Raw genomic sequence first — 19486 nt, forward strand, 5'->3', positions numbered from 1 at the left:
CCAATACCACACCGGTTCTTTCGAAAGATGGCAAAGCCAGTCGTCCTTTTTCTACGCGACGCAAAAGTGGTCGACCACATTTCACTTAAGTGCGAACGACCGTATTACAAGAAGTCGCGCTGAACGCACAAGAGAATCACACCTATGAACGTTCAAGCGCTGGGAAACAAAGCGGAACTATGCAGGTGCACCACACCCGATGTAGGTTTGACAAATATTAGTCACACAGGACGCGATCGAAGTAGCTTACTTGCCCTACTAGGAGCGCACCTGCTCCTGCTCTTACATTAATGGATTATGCTACTAGATCACAGTGAGATACTTCTAGAGCGAACAATAACACGTAACCCACCAAACAAATACCAAATAAAAGGGCACTTGCCTGAATATTTCCATTATGGCGGTACTACCAACCGCCGACACTGGGCACGTTGCAACTGCTCGTTTCAGCCTCCATGGATCCATCTTCCGGTGCGTACGAACGCTTTGCTTTGAAGTGGGGTACGAGTAATACACAAAGCACGGGCCACATCTTTTTCTGCACCGCGCACAAAACTAATCGCATGTTTAAAATTATTTCGCATAGCGCCAGACGCGAACAGAGGCGAAAACGAGACAATGCACTTCATGCACCAAGAGCAGCGAATGCAATAATGGCGCAGCTTCCGCTTTCCCGTCCTGCCGCGCGCCTAGTGGTCTGTGACGGTACAGCGTCGTCCCGTCACTTCCGGTCGTTGTCATTGGGAAGTCAGTCGAATTACACACACACACACACACACACACACACACACACACACACACACACACACACACACACACACACACACACATATATATATATATATATATATATATTTATATATATATATAAACATCTGCTGCTGCCCGTTTATTCTGACAGGTTTGCTTGCTCGCATGGCCGCCTGTGTGCTGCTCTTTCGTAGTGGTCTCTAACTAGGGCGGTGAGTGGGTAGCTGTACACGAATGTACACTTGCAACTGTCACGTGACCATGATACGTTAGTTCATACGTTGTCACGTGTGGTTCACAATGCTACATAATCTGCCGTAATCCACCTTGCTATAGTTTGTACGAAGCTTAATCCAATTTATTCCACCCTAATTCACATTATTTCACATTAATTGCCCATAATTGCTCATAAATAACGTTGTTTTATTTACTACTTTCTGTATTACTACTGACGTCATACAAGACAGTGATGACGTCACATTTTATTTATTTATTATACATACTTTCAACTCCTAATAGGCACAACAGAAAGAAAGGGTGAAAATATACAATATATGCAGTGCAGGGCAAGAATAGAAAATCAAACTGTAAGACACTTTGAACGGCGATCTTGAATTAGTGGTGTTCCAAATTGAGACTGTGGAGGCGGGAAGACGGCTCCATTCAGTGGCTCTTCTTGTCAAAAAGGAATAATGGCACATCAATTTTGTGCTGATTGTCGATGCGAGACGAGCACTTGGTGTGGTGAAAAGTTTTTTTTTTTAGAAGAAGGGTTAAAGTAGCATATTCTACGAAAAAGGCAAAGACGAAAGTACTTGCGACACAACCAAAGGTCAGGTAGACCTAGTGTTCTTTTCATGGACGTGACGCTAGAATGACGGGAATAATTTCAGAGAATAAAACGGGTGGTGCGATTCTGAATGCTTTCAAGGGAAGTGGCATGAGCAAGGCGCCATACGGATTGTTGTTGCGGGGAACGCCAGCTTTTCTACCTGAAAGGACATAAAATGCTTTCGCATTTAAAATGCAATAAGTGAACACATTGCTCAACGCGTGGACGTGTACACGTTACCCAGATTTGTGCATCAATGCGTTCAACACCCTTCAGTCATCGATTTAACACCCTTTTTCGAGCAAAGTCACACCTTATGTGTGGTATATACCCTTAGGATAGGGTGTTTTGGCCGAAAAGGGTGCTGCAAGGATGTAGACATGGGTGTAAATACAGAAAACACTCCTTTTCGCACCCATTAGGGTGTTAAATTGTTTAGTGTGTAGCTTTGAGAGAACCAGCTGTGTTGGAACCAACGCAGGTGTGACTGCTTTTATATATTCATCGAACAAAGCGCCGTCCAGCACAAGCCGTCTATTTTCGCGTGTATTCCTATTGCGAACGTGCGCAGTATACAGCTGAGTATAGGGTACTGGTTTGGGCGAGTAATTCATGCATGATGGCAACTTTTGTGCACAAACTTGGAAACAATAACACGTGAATACAAAAACACCAGCGCCTGTGTGTCTGTGTCAGGCACGTGTTATAGTCTCCTAGTCTGTGAGCAAAATCAGCCATCTTAGATTGCAGAATACAGGCTCTGCTACATCCTGTGCGCAGTCAAAACTGCAAATCACTGAACAGAGCAGTTGGTGGCGGTAGCACTACAACAGGCGAGGCTAGCCTGGCAGACTGGACCAGCAATTTGCTCCGCCTGAGAGTCTCTTTCGCTGCCACGACGATCTGTCACCATAAGTTCAGACTCTAGCAGAAATGTGAGAAAAAGTCTTTCAACGGTTAATTTGTATGTGGCCATCGCTGAAAATGAAGCTGGTCAAGCGGCGTATTGTTTTTTTTTTACTTTAGTCGCACATTCTCTTGATAATTTGTTCTTTCTCCTCCAGCAGTCATCAAGCATCACGTCCGGCCTGGTGCCATATTTTTGTTGTTATTGTTGTTCACCTTAGTGGTTGTGGCGCATACCCATAGTGGAGGATTGGCTATGAATCAGGTCGTTGAATTAAGCGGGTCAAAACAATCAGCGTGCCTTATAACACCTTCTTCTTCTTGCATTTTTCTTTCGTGCTCGGCCTTTAATTCTAGTGATAATACAGCCCCAGCACGGACAGATAGGAAGATACTACACATTTTTTTTTCTTCTACATTTGCAGTTCCGGCTCCAAGTGGAAGTCGCGGCGGAAGATGCTGACGCCGGCGTTCCACTTTCGAATACTCGAAGACTTCCTGCCTATCATGAACGAGCAAGGAGAGATCTTCGCGCAGGCGCTGCAGCACCAGACACATGGTGTGATCGACATCACCAAGTTCGTCACTGCCTGCACTCTCGACATTATTTGCGGTACGCTCGCCGTGAGCAAGAAATATTTGTGAAAAAAAAATGGAAGTGTAGAGAATGGCTGATGTGTCTGCGTGGATGGGAGGGGTACTGAAACGAAGATATATATTCCTGCTTGTCTAACCTGTAGGCTAGAACAAATTTAACTGGTAGTATGGAATAGGCATGCCGCCACCATGGTGCACTAAATAAGGCGTATTCCTGCAGTGTAGAACGCCCTTTCATTATAAGGTTCAAATGCCAGACTCCCTAAAGTACTTGACGTGTAACGTTCCAGTGAAGTTATGTAATTTGCGCCTAAAGCCGCTATGTATACTCCTTGTACAGAACGCTCATGAATGCCGCTTCAATGAATTCGCCATGACCTCCGTCCTGAGAAGTAGTAGTTAAAACGTCTTTATATCGAGGGTATGACCACAAGGCCGGCGAGGGGACTGGGTAAAAATATTGCCAGGTTCATCTGTTCACAGCAGGCGCCTGCCTTCCAAGATGTAAGAGCGTGCGATACGAGGTGTCGTTCAGCCGTGTTCGCAGGGCAATTTGATCTTGCATGCTGACTTTAGCTCGAGCGGCATGACGACGTCTGATGCTTGCGGTAGCTGAGCGAGTCCACAGCAAGTGTGGTATGTCCACGGGCTCATTATCGTGATGGCAGAGGGGGCAGCTAACGCTAGATTTGTTGCGTTCACCGATACTGCTGTTTCGCTTGTTCCACTCTCCCGTGACGCGATTTGTTATGGCAACACTCGAACGAGCTACGGGACAACTTCGGCCTGTATAGAAGTACCACTCGTGCGATACAGAGGCGCTTTTGGCGGCAATCTGGTGTTAACAAGGCATTGTAGGTGGTTTTCTATGTGAATGGCTTGTAAGAGATGGATGTATGCGTGTGTTCTTTTTGCGGGCGTTGTTTCATCTTTCACTCTACATCCACAGTATCACGCCAGGCCTGCGGCCAGGTTTCTCTAGTTTTCATAAACGACATCACGCGCTCTCTCTTTCTCAGCGAGAGGATAGTCTCGAATTGAAGCAGGTAAGGAAAATAGACTTAACTGAAGCTGAAACTCAAATTCCTCGAAATAAAAGGACGGGTTCAATGTGAGATCAGTATGACGACCTCTACAGCGTTCCCCCGTTTCAGTGGTGAATGGTTATTTCGACCTTTCTACCGTGGTACTCTGCCGCATTTCTGTTTCATATGCATGAAGCCTTTCCGCCACGAGCTAATTTTCTGCCACTGTTTAGTCATTCATTTTGGGCAGCTTCTCTCGCTTTCAAGGTAAACATGCCCGCTGGGCGTGTGCTCGCTGCATCCGCATTCTCGGGTAAATATTCTAACTTGCGCTCCTCCTAATGCGTCGCTTCACGTTCATGCGACTCTTTCCCAGAGACTTCCATGGGAGTCAAGGTGAACGCGCAGACGAACCCGACCTCTACGTACGTGAGCAACATCTACAGGTGAGATGCCACTCTTCCTGGGAGATGCTCGCGGTGCTAACATTCTGCACAGCTAATGAGCGGGAAAGGGCTCCCGATGTCCGTCGCTTTTCGGAAATATGAAAATGTATGTAGACACCTTGGAGAGAGTAGTTTGACGAACGCCCAAGAGAGGGCGGCATTGACCTTAACGCCATTGCATGCCTTTTTTTTTACGGATCCTCAGGGCCTGAGTAATCACAAGGTGAAAGGCGTAACGAGTGTCCTTTGATAACAGTTTAAGGTGTAGGCGAACATAGCAAGCTTGTATTTCGCAGTGTGGGATGGTGCAGAGAAAAAAAAAGTATGTGCTGACACAACCGGGTCTTTGTGGACGAAATACCAACCATTGAATGTGCGAGTCCATTTGATCCGCGTACATGGTCTTTGAGTTAGTGCAGTTTGTAATGAACATCAATTCGAAAGTAGAAATGAAAGGTTATCTACCATAGAGGAATTGGTTCTACTAAAACTAATTACCGATCATTAAAAAGTGATTTTTAGCTCCGAAGTGCATGCGTTGCGGGCAGTTACGATCGAGCATCAGTGATCTATGAATGATAGGCTGGCCTTTCGTACGTTTTCATGTTGCCGCACTGCCACTCTACCATGTTGCTTTAGGTTCTGATATGCTCATTGTAAGGAAGTAATAGGAAGACACGCCTAGTCAGAGCTCACAAGTGCACGTAACCATTGTGGAATGTGCCAGCAGTCATGATGATAAACTGAGAAGTTTTCATCCGTAGTCATAAAAAACCGTAAGCAAGGACAATACTCTAGAACTAGACAAGAAAAGCGCCGTCTTAGCTACTCCACTTTCTTATAGTCGCTGCTTACGCAATTTTGATGTCTAAATATGAACTTACTAGTCCAGCAGGGTGCGCTAAATATTATCTGGTAAAGTAAACATACTTTATAGGATACATTATGGAAAGTACAGCAATTAAAAAGTTTTTTTCCACTCTAAACAAATTTCGTTCAGAGCACGTGACGCACTGCAGGAAACAAGAAAAGAAGTGCGGTTTCACCAAAACACAAGACGCGGAAATTGCTTCAGGAGAAAATTTTCGAGAGAGTATTTCCGTCAGAAAGTCCCGAGTGAGAAAGCAGTTTGCGTGGCGGTAATAGGTTTCGGTGCGAAGATCTGCACAACCTGTAAAAACAGCCTGTGTACAGGATGTCACACTACTTCTTAGAACCACCAAGTGTTAGAAACAGAGGTGGTCGAATGTCTACTTTATCCAATATGAATGGAATACGAATAGCAAGTATCGAATACCGAATAGAATGTCGAATAGTCGAAGCCTGAGGCATATATTTACAGAAGGATTAGTTATTTCGGTATATTTAGGTACCGCGCCTGTACGGACTAGTGCAAGTAAGACGGCTAGCTATCAGAAACAAAGGATCAGTTTTAAACCCAAGATCACTGCCACAAGGAAAGACTGCACGAATAGCTTCTCAACAAAATTGGAGCCTGGTAGTAAACACGTTTTCCTAATAAGAATGGATGCTGTATAACTACCATTCCAAAGACTTTAAATAAATGGTTCCCGAAAAAGGATAAAAAGTTGTTGGAAGCGAAAAAAAATGGCAAGGCTGCTTGTGTTCTGTAGACATGTGAAAATGTTCATTGCAAAGTAAACATCACAGGTTGCACCGTAAAAGATTAAGCTGCTACATGACAGCGCCACTAAAGGCGCCAGCCTCTCGTTTAATTACATATAAAAAGGGGGGCTAAATGATTATAGACTGCATGAGAGCCTTAACGATAGACTACAACGAAACTCACAGGTTGACATGCAGGCTGCTGCCAAAAAACTGAAAACAAAGTTTGCATTGCTCATTTTGTTTCTCGTTTCTGCATTGCTTCAAAACGTTGCTTTGAAATACTTTGTTTAGCCAGACGGCGAACGGTAACCAGACTTCAACTTTCGGTTGTTGCGAAATATTTGGTTGCTTTGAGATATTCGAAAATGCCGATTAGTTCATTTTCGAGTACGAATACGGGTAGTTAGTCTGTATTATTCGATTAGTATTCGAAACTTCGAATATTCGCCCCCCCCCCCTTAGTTAGAAACAATCGAATCTAACAGCCATGGAAACTACCATACGATCGAAAGGTATTGATAGAATCTAACCCTCAGGAACTGTCCACTTGTACTGAATTATTATGATCAATTGGTATTCACACGACGGTTTTGTCCTGAGGAACATCGGCGTCACGTCAGGAAGAAATGACGATTATTTTTGCGGCTCTTTTTTTTTACCCTAGCTGCACGAATTTAGGGTGAATGTAAGTATTAGAAGACGAACTTATCTGGATGTGTACCATAGTTCAGTGAACACATCCTAAACCATAACCAGTGGTGGTCCAACTGCGCCATTTGCGCCATTTTTTTTTACCATTTGATTTGACTGCGCCTGGCTGCGCCCACTCAAGTGCCATATGTGCCAACTGCGCAAAAGTGCGGTATTCTCGCGTTTCCACGGCAATGCAATGTTTTCAGTAGGGTTATGCAACTACAGTCAACTACCGACTTTCCGGTCGTCCGATAATTAGGATGCCTTCGCGGCACCGCCACGGTGCCCCTTAGAGTCAGTGTATAAGAACATCTGAAATTGCGTACGGAAAAACCCTTCGCCCTCCGGTGTTCCGGAGGGCGAACACCATTCCGGTGTTCCGGACTTTTAGCCATGACCACAGGTTCGAAACGGCAATGATCGAAGCCACCACATTCGCCATTTTGATTATCTCGCTGCCTAGAGCAGGCGCTGTCGCACGCAGATCCGCTGGCAGCCGTAGCCACCACCGTGGCAACGCGAGGCCTAGCTACTTCGACGTTGGCTACGAAGCGTCTTGCTGCTTGGTGCCGTGTTTTCCATTAAGAGAATTCGCCGCTGTTGGCAATGGGGCCGACTCCACCTTTGTAATCCTCGCCAATGGCTACGAAACTCGCAAAGCACGACGCATTGCATAATGTTGGTTCCAGGAAGTCAGCTTTGTCTCAATAGATTGTTGTAATGCGGTGAAGCATACAATGATACGGTGAAGCATGTGGTGATGCATACCAAGAGGGGGAACAATCAATTGTAAGGGCACACAATATGTATTGCTTAATTATGCACGCGTGCACCCGCCGTTTCCTGTCACAGTACAAGCACCGATACGCCTAATAACTGTACTCGCAGGCTTTGAGAGCTATTTCGGGCGTGCCTGTGGCGATTTGAGCCCCTGAACAAGGGCAGTAAAAGGCATGAATTCGTTTCTTTAGGACTGCCTGAATTCTTGGACATTTTTGCGGCCCCTAGGGAGTCCGAAAAATCGGAAGTTGGCTTTGCTCAAGTACACTAATCAACTTGTGAGCATTCAAATAATTCAATTCGCGACTCGATTATCTAGTACTCTATATTTCGTATATTTGGTGAGTTACTTGGCTGAGGCCGATGCATTGCACTGAGCGTTACCACGGCGCTCAGTTGGTTTCGGGACAAAATAAAATTTAATTGTGGAATTTTTACGTGGCAAAACCACAATCTGATTATGAAGCACGCCTTCCTTGTTACAAAGGTCGTCCGGGTCGTTAGCTGCAATCGAAGCAATTCCCATACCCGACGCTGACAGAGGGAACGGCGACGAAAGCAGCGTCTACATGCGAAGATATAAGACCGATTAGCCACTTGAAAGCACGCAAATCATATCGCATACGCGTGTTCATACACGCAGATTCACGCGTTCGCACATGCGAACGACCGCTGTAAACGTCCTTGACCATTAGGCCTAATCGGTAGGGCTTCGAAAGGTGGGTCGGGTATCGGCGACAAAAGTCACGGTTTTAGCCCGAATCGATTTGAATCTATTCGCAGAGGCCACATGACACATTGGAAGCCAAAAAACTGCCTCATAACAAAAGAAAGTGTAAGTGGATGGTAAGAACGTTGCCCTCCAATGCCATGCTCCACCTTTGCGACACACCATTCGGAAGCATCTCATCTTAGCGCCATTCATAGATGCATAGTTTCTTGTCGAGCATCTAACATTGTTATTGGGCGTAATATATATTTTGTCTAGGGTGGTAAAGCATATAAAAGCTGATCTGTCATTTGAAATGCACGTAAGACATTTGCCATCACTTTTTGCCTTGTGCCTGAGGGCGCAAATTGTTCTAGCTCATTTGTAATTTTTATGTATCTTGCGCCTAGCTGCGTGTTTCTGTTCTCTTTAGCCTAAAACATTTTGTCTTATTGTTTACGATATCAAGTTCCTTGCCTACCCAAATAAAGATGTTTGCAACATGCCATGCATGGTATACCGTCCGTGGGAAGGCATGCTTAATTGGTTGCTGTTGGCTCTGTGTCTTGCTTCACTGTTGAGCAGCGCTAACTGATTGCACAGTAATAACAAGCTTCGCTAAATGGCTACAGATTAGTGCTGTACTGCTCCAAGTGTTCCAAAAAGACCAATTTTTCTGCTCCGAAACTGCACCAAAATGCTGGTGTGGGTGCTACTAAACTGCTCGTGAAAGACATTTTTCCTGCTCCAAAAATTGCTCCAAATCCTAAACTGACTGGGCCATCACTGCATAACATTTTCCTTTCAAAAACCTAAACATCAACGCTCAAACGTCGATACTCCGCAAAGGTTACAGCTATACAGAAAAATAACATTGGCGTTTTTAGATGCGATGCTAACCGACGGACCCCCATTTGCATGTCGCTTTCATCCCACGAACACATTGCTTTTCTCGCTGACGACGTTCCACCGTTGAGCGCCATTCTGCCACATACGGCCCAGCATCTTTTCAGGCTATACTGTCGACAAGAAACCATAAGGAAATAGTGATACTGAGGGTATCAATCTAAGGCGTCTAATATGTCCTCGTATCTCTAAAAAAAAAGTGTCTCTGCTACCGTTCTTCTGAGCTTGTCCATACCAAGTTCTCATTCATACCTATTCGTGCGTAAACGATCGAATTACAGTCGATTTATTCAAATATGGTGAGAATAGTATGCTTGAAAAGCTTGCGGCCTTTTATGCGCAATGCCTCACGACTTCAACTGTACCAGAGAGCTGAGAGAATGCTAACATAATACTAATTCGTAAGAAAGAGAAAAGCAATCCATTGAAAAATTGAAACGCATTAGCTTGCTTTCAGTATTGTATAAAATATTCACCAAGGTAATTTCCAATACAATCAGGGCAACGTTTGACTTGAATAACACGAATAACCAAGAGAACTTGCTGGCTTCAGGAAGGGTATTCTAGAATAGATAACATCCATGTCATCAACCAGGTATTTTAGAAACCTGCAGAGTACAACCAACCTCTCTCCATGTCCTTCATAAGTCATGAAAATGCATTTGAGTCAAAGAGACACCAGCATTCATGTAGGCATTAAGTAATGAAGGAGTACAGGAAGCATACGGGAATATCGTGGCAAATATGTACACAGACTCCACAGCTACCCTGATTCTCCCTCAAGACAAATGGAAACATTCCTGTCAAGAAAGCGGTCAGGCAATGAGACAAAATTTCTCCAGTGCTATTCACTGCATGCTTGGAAGAAGTATTGAAGCAATTAGACAGGGAATCTATCAGCTACTAGACTGAGTGAGGATCAAAGTGCATATCTCTACAACCTTCGGTTTGCAGATGTCATTTTCCTGTTCAGCAACACTGGGGGTGAATTGCAACAAATGATTGGGGACAACTGAAAAAGCGTAACAGTAGGGTTAAAGATTAATATGCCGAAGACAAAGGTAGTGTTGAAAACCCTGTCAAGGAAACAAGAATTCATGATCGCCAGTCAACCTCTAGAATCTGTGCAGGAGTACGTTTATCTAGGTCGGTACTCACAGGAGACCCTGATCATGAGAAGGAAATTTACAGAAGAATAAAAATGGGTTGGAGTGCGTACAATAGGCATTACAAAATCCTAACTGGGAGCTTACCACTGCAGCTGAAAAGAAAAGAGTACAATCGTTGCCTTTTAGCGGTACCAACATATGGGGCAGAAAGTTGGAGGCTAACAAAGAAGCTTGAGAACAAGTTAAGGACCGTGCAAAGAGTGATGTAGTGAAAAATGTAAGGCCTAACGTTAAGAGACAGTAAGAAAGCGGCCATGTAATGCATAAGGCCATGTAATGCGTAAGGCAGTCAACCTACGGACCATTAGCATTATAGAATGGGTGCCAGGGGAAGGGAAGCTCAGTCGAGGACTGTAGTACATTAGGTGAGGTGATGAAATTAGGAAATTTGCAGCTGCAACTTGGAATCATCTAACGTAAGACAAGGGAGCTTCAAGATCGCTGGTATAGGCCTTCGTCCTGCAGTGGACATAAATATAGGCTGATGATGATGAAAATGGAATGCCAATACGCTGCATGCGCCAGAATTCGACGTGGAAGCTGGGCAAAAGTGTGTCTTGTGGCTCAGCGTTTCTACCACTATTAAGTGGTAGGAACGGCGTGGCGCAATATAGCATTCCTTAGAGTGACTGATGATCCTTTCCATGCATGTGGCTTATCACATAGTTAGGTCAGTAAACAATACTAGCAGTTGAAATAGCTACACAGGCACATTTGTGAGGGCTGTTGCAGGCTGAAGCAAAGCTTCTTCCGACATCACTGGCTACGTGTGCCCCATCTCATGCCAGCTACAGTGCGGTGTTAGCCACACCGATTATTCTTGTTAAACGGGGGCATGGTAGTGTATGCCCTAGCTTTCAACTGGCGCCTTTCGTGTCGCATGGTGGCGCCACCTGGAGAGTGGGCAGCAACTTCATCAACCGTGCCGTGCGGCCGTGGCTGTGGCTGGACTCTCTTTACCGGCTAACGAGGAACGGACGTCTCTACCACCACGACATAAGCGCCATCCACACATTCACCAAAAAGGTAGGCATGCTCCTTCCTCCGGTGCGGTGCATGCTCGGTCAAACCACAAACAGTTTTGTCAATGATCAGATCAATTCTGCAATTCTTGCACCCTAAAACAATATTATCGAGGTTAGAATTCAGACTCGGCAGGCCACTTTGACAAGTGTGCAAAACGTTTCTGCCGATGTAACGTGCCACGTTCACATGGACATTTGCCACTTCCTTTTCAAGATTGCGAGCTGCAGGGTGGATTGACATTTCTGAGACTCAATTTGTGAAAGAGTAATTTCAGTCTTCTAGTTTTATCACCTATTGCAATGAAGGGGAGATAAAGAACGCAGATTGGAAGGCAGGTAGGTTGATAGAAAAAAAGAGGTTGCACCGAAATAAATATTGTTATCTTTGCGAAAAAACACTGCTTTTAATCTTTGGTTTCGCTTCAATTTGATGATAGAACTAATCAGTGCATTCTAAAAGGTGTGTTTCAGCGATAACGGTATTGCCTCACTCCTGTCACTTTCCCTCTGTTGATAAGTGTTTACGTGCTGGCAACGTCGATGCACAAGCCTTCATGAGCACTGCAAGAGTGCTTGGATGCACGGTGTGCATTACATTACAACCAATAGTTTGCACTAGCGTACGTGCCATTTGTGAGGTGGTAATTAGAATGTTCTTTATAAAAGAGGCGCTACCTCCATGCAGAACGACAATGCACAATGGTGTAGCCGCGTTAGTGAACAAAAGACTTCTTGTTTCGTGGGAATCTGAGAATGTCAATTGCGCAAAGTAGCAGTGCTTTGTTAACTTGTGTGCTTTATTTCGCATGTTATTTTGAAAGCGTTAAGTTCTAGCGTCTTTTAGGTTCGTATTAAAATATTGCACACAGAGGTGTAGTGGCAAGTGGCATGGTTACAGTTTAAATTATCTGCCTTTTTATGCGTTGTACAGCAAGAGCGCAAATATTTCACCACGAAAGAAGAGAAAGAAAACTAAGACGTTTGTTGCGCAAGATAGAAAGCTAGAAATTGTTCTAAAACATGGATAACAAGTGACTGATAAGGACGAACTGCACCGACATCCGTCATAACAGATGAAATGCAGTTCCTTGATGATAACTGCCATTGCGGAAAGAGTGCATCAATAAGCACGTAAGAACAGCAGAAGCACGAACCACGTGGCTGAAAGCCATACAGTAAGACTTTTGTAGATTAAGTTGGAGAAAATCGACTAATAATGAGAAACTAATGCGTTCCCCGGCTGCCGTGCAGGTGATACGCGAACGGAAAGACGTCAAGCTCGCCGAGAAGCGGCTCATAACGGACTCCAGCGACGAACTCAAGAAGCGGCCAATGTTCCTGGATGTCCTGCTTGACCACCACATAAACGAGAACAGCATCTCTGAAGAGGACATCCGCGAAGAGGTGGACACCTTCATGTTCGAGGTACGCTGAACAGAGTTTTCGTGGTCGCGCGCAGTACAGAAGGCTACGTCTACTCGATCGCTTCCATTGACCCCACATTGGCCTATCATTAATTGAAAACCTATTTCGTGTGCTTTCTCACCTCTTCGGTAATGAATTTACCTTACGTCAGCGACAAGTTCACCAGAACTACGGTGTAGTGCACAGAGTAAGTTCTGGAGAGCTCGCGCAGTCATGATAATGACCGCGCGAAAGGTAGGATAACAGGAGTTAAACAGGACGTAGCACTGACTCTTATCTAACCACTTTTATTGATGTGCGCTAAGTATGCTAAATAAATCAAACAAGCCACGCAATGATTTAATCAGTGCATAGAAGGAAAGAGTATTCAGGAAAACGTATTTCCTTCGAAGTCAAGGCTATACAGATGGCTAGCTAAAGCTGTCATCACTAACCTTCGAAATATAGTGACATTTCACATATCTAATGGGACGGATCGCCCTTGTTTCTAACCAAAACAGTCGTGTTATCTAAGACAGTATTACACTGGCAAGTGTGACAGTACATCTCCAAGTCTGCCAACTCGTTATTCTTTAACTGGGGATATGTGCTTTGTCATCCACCAGTTCAACCAGCCACCTCGACAAGAAAGCGAAATGCGAATTATGTGAGGGACCGTTGCTGTTGGAAATCGAAAGACAGATCTGAGATGTTTGACACGACCGCCACCCCTTATGACGCTAGTGGCCTGTTCAGCCTTTCGGGGCGCCGCCGGTGCATTTCGATGCACAGGCAAAGTAAATAATGCATTCACATATATATGTAAGCAAAAAGACCACGGCTGGAGCTTCCTAATTATTGAAGGAGGCAGTTATGACACGGACGTATGCGAGTACGGCAGCCGTATAGTGGACACCAAGTGCGATGTTTATAATAGTGACACATTTCGCCGTAATGACAGTGATGGCTACTGAACTACAAGGCCTGACCAATTCATCGCTCTGTAAAAGCGCAGGCGACCTCTGCACACTTCGTAACAACACGAGTAGCAATCTGGCCCGTTTTGTAGCCAGATTGCCCGTGATAATAAGGCGCCCTTGATGTGGATTCTGGCAAGTCAAGAGCAAGGGTATGCTTTTACTGCAGGTATTTTAGCTCAGTGGCAACGAGACACGCCTGACAGCAAGAATAAAGCTTAATATTGTGTTCGGTACAGCTGCTGGTAAGCAGGTAAGATTGCGAGAAGATATACAGGGCGCCCCACATAACTTGAGCCAAAAATTAGGTACATGCAAATGCCACGTAGCTGGACAGAAACAAGGTAATGTTGCTTGTCGTCGCTTAGAGATACTCAGATTATTTTTAATTCCATCTGATTAGGTCATTAGTCTTAATTAATTAATCGACATCTCAAATATTACAATTGGATTAAAAGTGCCAATGAGAAAATTGTAGAGCAAGAAGAAAAACTCTCGCTACAGCTTTCTATTTATCGATACGTGCTACATAAAAGTGTTTTTCCGAGCGTGAAAGAAGCCCGCGAATACACACAATACTGCCGCACGACTGGCCGCTCGAGGCACTTAATTTTTTTGTACGTGTTCGCGGGCCTTTTTCACCCTCGGAAAAACGGTTTTATGTAGCACGTATCGAGGAACAGAAAGCTGTATTGGGAGTTCTTCGTGTTGCTCTACAATTTCCAATTGACACTTTACATCTTACTATAATAACTGAAAATTTGATTAATCAGTTAAGACTATAATTAACTTAACTAATTAACCTAATTAAGGTAACTAATTAGGCATACTTTATAAATAATCTGAGCATCTCCAAACGACGGCAAACAACATTACCTTGGTTCTGCCCAGCTACGTGGCTTTGTATATCTTTAATTTGTGGCTCAAGTTACGTGGGATACCCTGTATAGACGGCGTGTAGAATCATGAGGGCGCCAACGGCTTCACAGGTACGTTTGTACTGGGTGACCTCCCGCCAAATATTGCTCAGCCGGTTCTCTTCGGCCCGCTGAAGTCCGTCGTAAAACTGGAATGAGGTGCAGAAATTGCATTTATGGGAATTAAATATTGTGCAATGACCCGTCGCTGTAGCTCAGTGGCTGTGGCGTTGCACTGCTGGCACTACTTTGAACGAGCTCGCGGGTTCGATCCCAGCATGGCGGATGTATTTCGATGGGGGCAGAATTCGAAACGCTCGTGCACTGTGCATTTGGTTCTATAGTTCAAGAAGATCAGGTGGTCAAAAAATAATCCGGTGTTTCCCACTACGTCGTGCCACATAATCAGATCGTGTTTTTTGGCACGTAGATCCCAGAATTCAATTTAAATAACCCGTAACGGCGAGTGCAGAGCCCCGATTTAGGCCTTCTTGCGTGGGTTCCGACTATCGGCTTGCTTGTGCTCGTGTCGTGCGCCGTGGTGCCGTATGTTATAACGACTGTTTTTCATTTTTCCAATATATTTGTCATTCATTATCGCCTCGCACGAAGTCGTGCCCCTGGTATCACCGAGGTCAGTCGTATCACCAGTATCCACGTGTGATAACAGAATCAGGGGCGTAGCAAGAAATTTCGTTCGGGGGGGGGAGGGGCTCACGTTGCAGCTTGGCCTCCTCCTCAAGGGGAAGCTTTATCTCGGATGCTCCTATCTAAATACATGTACGAGGTGAATTAGTTTTTCTCGGCAGCCACAGCACAAAATTTGATGAGGTTTGTTGCATTTAAAGAAAAACTTAGATTCTACTGTCTTCCGGTCTCGAATTTTTCATTTAGGTTGTCAATGTTTTATTAAAAATTAGCACAAATCCCAAATTTTCAGAAAACGAAACTATCACGTTGAAAACTCTGTAACTCAACAATGAAAAATAATACCACAATTCTGTGAATCGCATCTAATAGTACATCTAAAGCGGACAAAATTGATATGTTACACATGAATCTAAAAAATGTAATATTATGGAAACACGGCTTCTGCAGAACCCTTGTACACAACGTTATCAATTCATGTAAGATACAAATGGACATACAGAATTTGTCCGATTTGACTCTTATAATAGATGCCGTTTGACGAACCACGATACCCGTTTTTGATGTAGAGCTTTTAGTTTGTAAACGTCGTGCTTCTATTTTTTTCGCGTTTTCAAATTTTTCAATTTATTTTAAACAAAATTCAGGCCCTAAATCGAACTTCCGCTTCCAATAGATACTAGAAGTTAACGTTCTCAAATTCAACAAATTTCATTAAAAGTGATCCAGGGGTTATCTCAGAAAAGCGTTTCTGCGTTTTACATTCATTTGAATAGGCCGCGTTGGAGTTGGGCCCGAGCTAAAGCTTCCTCTTAAACAATTTGTCGAGAGATCAAATACATGAATAATAACTGCATTGCCATTGCCAAAGATGCTGCAAGCGAATTCTTGAACGCTACGCACTGCCAAAACAAGTAATATCTGTATTTTTAATAAGAATACTCGTATGTGCCAGAAATTGTGCTTAAGATAACTGATATCAATGCTTCCATGTTTTTGTCTATTTAATAAGTAAAGAAAATATCACACAATCCTTAGAATTATATCAGTTCGAAACCAGCAAAGCAGTGCATGCCACTGATATGAAAAATGTAAAGGCCATGAAATGAACAAGTTGAGGACAAATATGTTAATAAAACTTTGTCATTCAACAACCTTGTTTACATTTTTGTACATATGCAACGGGCAGTGAAAAATCTCAATGACGCTGTCATGTATTCCTATGTATTACGCAGGAGCAGCTGTCACCGGTCGTGTATCGTGAATAATTGCAAAGAAATTATTGTCCCAAGAGAGAGCGCCTATATAAAGCCGTTCTGCAAAATATACGAGGGCGAGTCAAATGAAAGTGAGCCAATGCAAATATATGACAAACGGAGTACTTAATTAAAAGTAGTCTCCATGAGCATTTAGACATTTATCCCATTGACTAACGAGTCGCGTAATTCCCGTTTAATAAAACTTCTTAGGTTACTGCTTCAAGAAATCTGCAACTGACTCTTACACGTCATCGTTCGACACGAGTCTGTTTCCCTTAAGCTGTTTTTTTTTTTTTCATTTTCCCCGAAATGTGGAAGTCGCAAGGCGACAAGTCTTAGCTGTATGGCGGATGTTGCAGCGTTTCCCACTTGAACTTTGCCAGTTTTGTATTAACCACATCAGCGACGTGGCGCGACCGGCATTGTGGAAAAATTAAAAATTAAATTATGGGGTTTTACGTGTCAAAACCACTTTCTGATTGTGAGGCACGCCGCAGTGGAGGACTTCGGAAATTTCGACCATCTGGGGTTCTTTAACGTGCACCTAAATCTAAGTACATGGGTATTTTCGCATTTCGTCCCCATCGAAATGCGGCCGCCGTGGCCGGGATTCGGTTCCGCGACCTCGTGCTCAGCAGCCCAACGCCATAGCCTGGTCGCGGAACAATTTTCGTCAATATTCAACGTCGTTTGTTCTTGATTGCGACACGCAGCCGATCCGGCGTTTCACAATATCGGAAACGATTCTCTCCGGCTTTAGAAAATTCTATCAGTAATGGCCCCTGACGATCGAAAAAAACATAGTAAACAACACCTTTCCAGCGGAAATGACGGCCTTTGCTTTCTTTGGGGGTAATGAATTCGAATGTTTCCACTGTAAGCTTTGCCGTCGTGTTTCAGGCTCGTAGTAGTGGCACCATGGTTCGTCCCCGATCACAATTGCAGTCAAGTCGTCACTCTCATTGTGATACCGGATCAGATGAGTAAAGGCAGCGCAGAACCTTTTTCTGGCGGTGGTTCAAAATCTCGGGCATCCATTGCTCACACAAGAGCCGATGACCGAGATGTTCATGAATTATGGTGTGAACCGAACCGCGACTGATGTTCACACGCTCTGGAAGTTCATCGATGTTTATCCTCCGTTCTTGTCTCATCAGCTCATCAACTTTTGCACTTGTGTTGGGGGTGATTGCACGATGGCTTTGGCCCGGTCTTGGATCGCCTTTGCAACTTTCACGTCCTTTTTCAACCGTTTGCTCCAACGCTTCACAGTGGCCAATGAAATGCAATGTTCAACGTACACGGCAGCCATACGGTGAATAATTTCCTTTTGGGAAACACCTTCAGCTGTCAAAACATTTACGGCACTATGCTGCTCAACGTCTGAAGTGTTCATTACGTCACGCAACCATGTTCAATCCAGTCTATGAGAACTATAAAGAACACTTACCCTCACATCTGCGTGTCACTTTTGTAAATGAAACATGTCTGTGTGTTACGCGCATGCCTCGCAGATAATGAACCGAACCATTATTGCGCGGCGTCGGTAGGCTCGCTTTCATTTAACTCGCCCTCGTTCATTATAAATGCGAAGATACCATGGAATATACAAATGCTTGATAAAGGGCAAAAAAGTGTCACTGGAAAGAAAGTTCACTGCACGTATACACAAAACCTCGCAACAAGATATTTAAATATACGTATAACTATCGAATAAATCTACGCATCTAAGAAAAAGTCAATGTATATAATGCTTCAAACAAGGCAAACAAACATGTAGCGCTATCACAGATTCCTAGATCCCGCCCCCATTCCATCCACTCCATCCGATTTATCGCGTGCGACGGAAAGCGGCGCGCTTACTACCCGCTTTTCTCCTTTGCGCACGTAAGACTGAGCCACCATCGTCGGCTCACCCATTCCACCCCCCTACTCTTTCACTCGCACGTACTTTCCCTGAGACTTCATACGAAACATGAGGGCAACGGCGACAGCAGGAATGCGCCAGGAGGCTTCATATAATTGCTATCACAATAATATAATAATAGTATCCGGCAACCGAAGCGTGCCGTGGCCGATTACTTTCCGCAAAAGATGTAACAAACTGTCACCATGCGACAATTCGCTGCGCCGCAACAATGTATCTTTTTTTTTCCTTTTGTGGGGCGGGGGCACCGAAATGAAAAAATAAACGTAAAGGAGAGTATGTTGGAGACAATCCAATGCCTACTTTGGGCACCTAATGTGGCTACCGAATGAATATCGAAGAAAACGGGATACGCTTGGTCCACCGAGAACCATACGCATAGTGCTCAGTATTTTGCACCAGCGAGACAAGACTTTCCGGAGAGGTTGCGCTCAAGCGAACACGGTAATCCGTCAAGTCTTCACAGTGATGACGGTGAGCGACCATTGTTTTTTTTTCTCGTCTGCTAGCCAGAAGGTGTCCAAAAATCTGCCAGGCGAAAATTCACTCGGCCAGAGAAAACCACACGCGTACCGATGTACGCCGCGCGGTGGTTTCGGGGCAACAAAAGAAAAACGCATGCGCTCTTGCTGGCTGCGAGCCCGCGGGTAGGGTAGCGAGAATAAAACAATTTAAAAGGCTCAATGTGTCCTCACGAATAAAAGTCAAAGTAGAAAACATAAATAAGAACGTAGTTACCCTGGCTGGCTTTAGTGTCTTGACATGGATGCTTTGGCGTAGGTGAAAAAACCTGTTGATATTTTTTTATGCGAGATGACAGCACAAATGAACCACCACAACGCTTCGTCTCATCGTATCTCGCTGCGTGTTTTGTCAACTTGTCTGAA

The 19486-nt window shown here is 44.3% G+C and overlaps 1 protein-coding gene across 1 annotated transcript in view; it reads left to right on the forward strand.

The window, feature by feature from the left end:
- The first annotated feature begins 397 nt into the window (after nucleotides 1–397).
- LOC139052044 (cytochrome P450 4c3-like) overlaps nucleotides 398–19486 on the forward strand; it is a 40681-nt gene continuing 21592 nt past the window's right edge. The window contains exons 1-5 of the mRNA XM_070529115.1: nucleotides 398–471; nucleotides 2914–3101; nucleotides 4487–4556; nucleotides 11297–11468; nucleotides 12719–12892. Of these exons, the coding sequence (XP_070385216.1) occupies nucleotides 398–471; nucleotides 2914–3101; nucleotides 4487–4556; nucleotides 11297–11468; nucleotides 12719–12892 (678 nt within the window). The remainder of the gene's footprint in view (nucleotides 472–2913; nucleotides 3102–4486; nucleotides 4557–11296; nucleotides 11469–12718; nucleotides 12893–19486) is intronic.

Source organism: Dermacentor albipictus, unplaced genomic scaffold (genome assembly GCF_038994185.2).
Source record: "Dermacentor albipictus isolate Rhodes 1998 colony unplaced genomic scaffold, USDA_Dalb.pri_finalv2 scaffold_17, whole genome shotgun sequence".
Lineage (NCBI taxonomy): Eukaryota > Metazoa > Arthropoda > Arachnida > Ixodida > Ixodidae > Dermacentor > Dermacentor albipictus.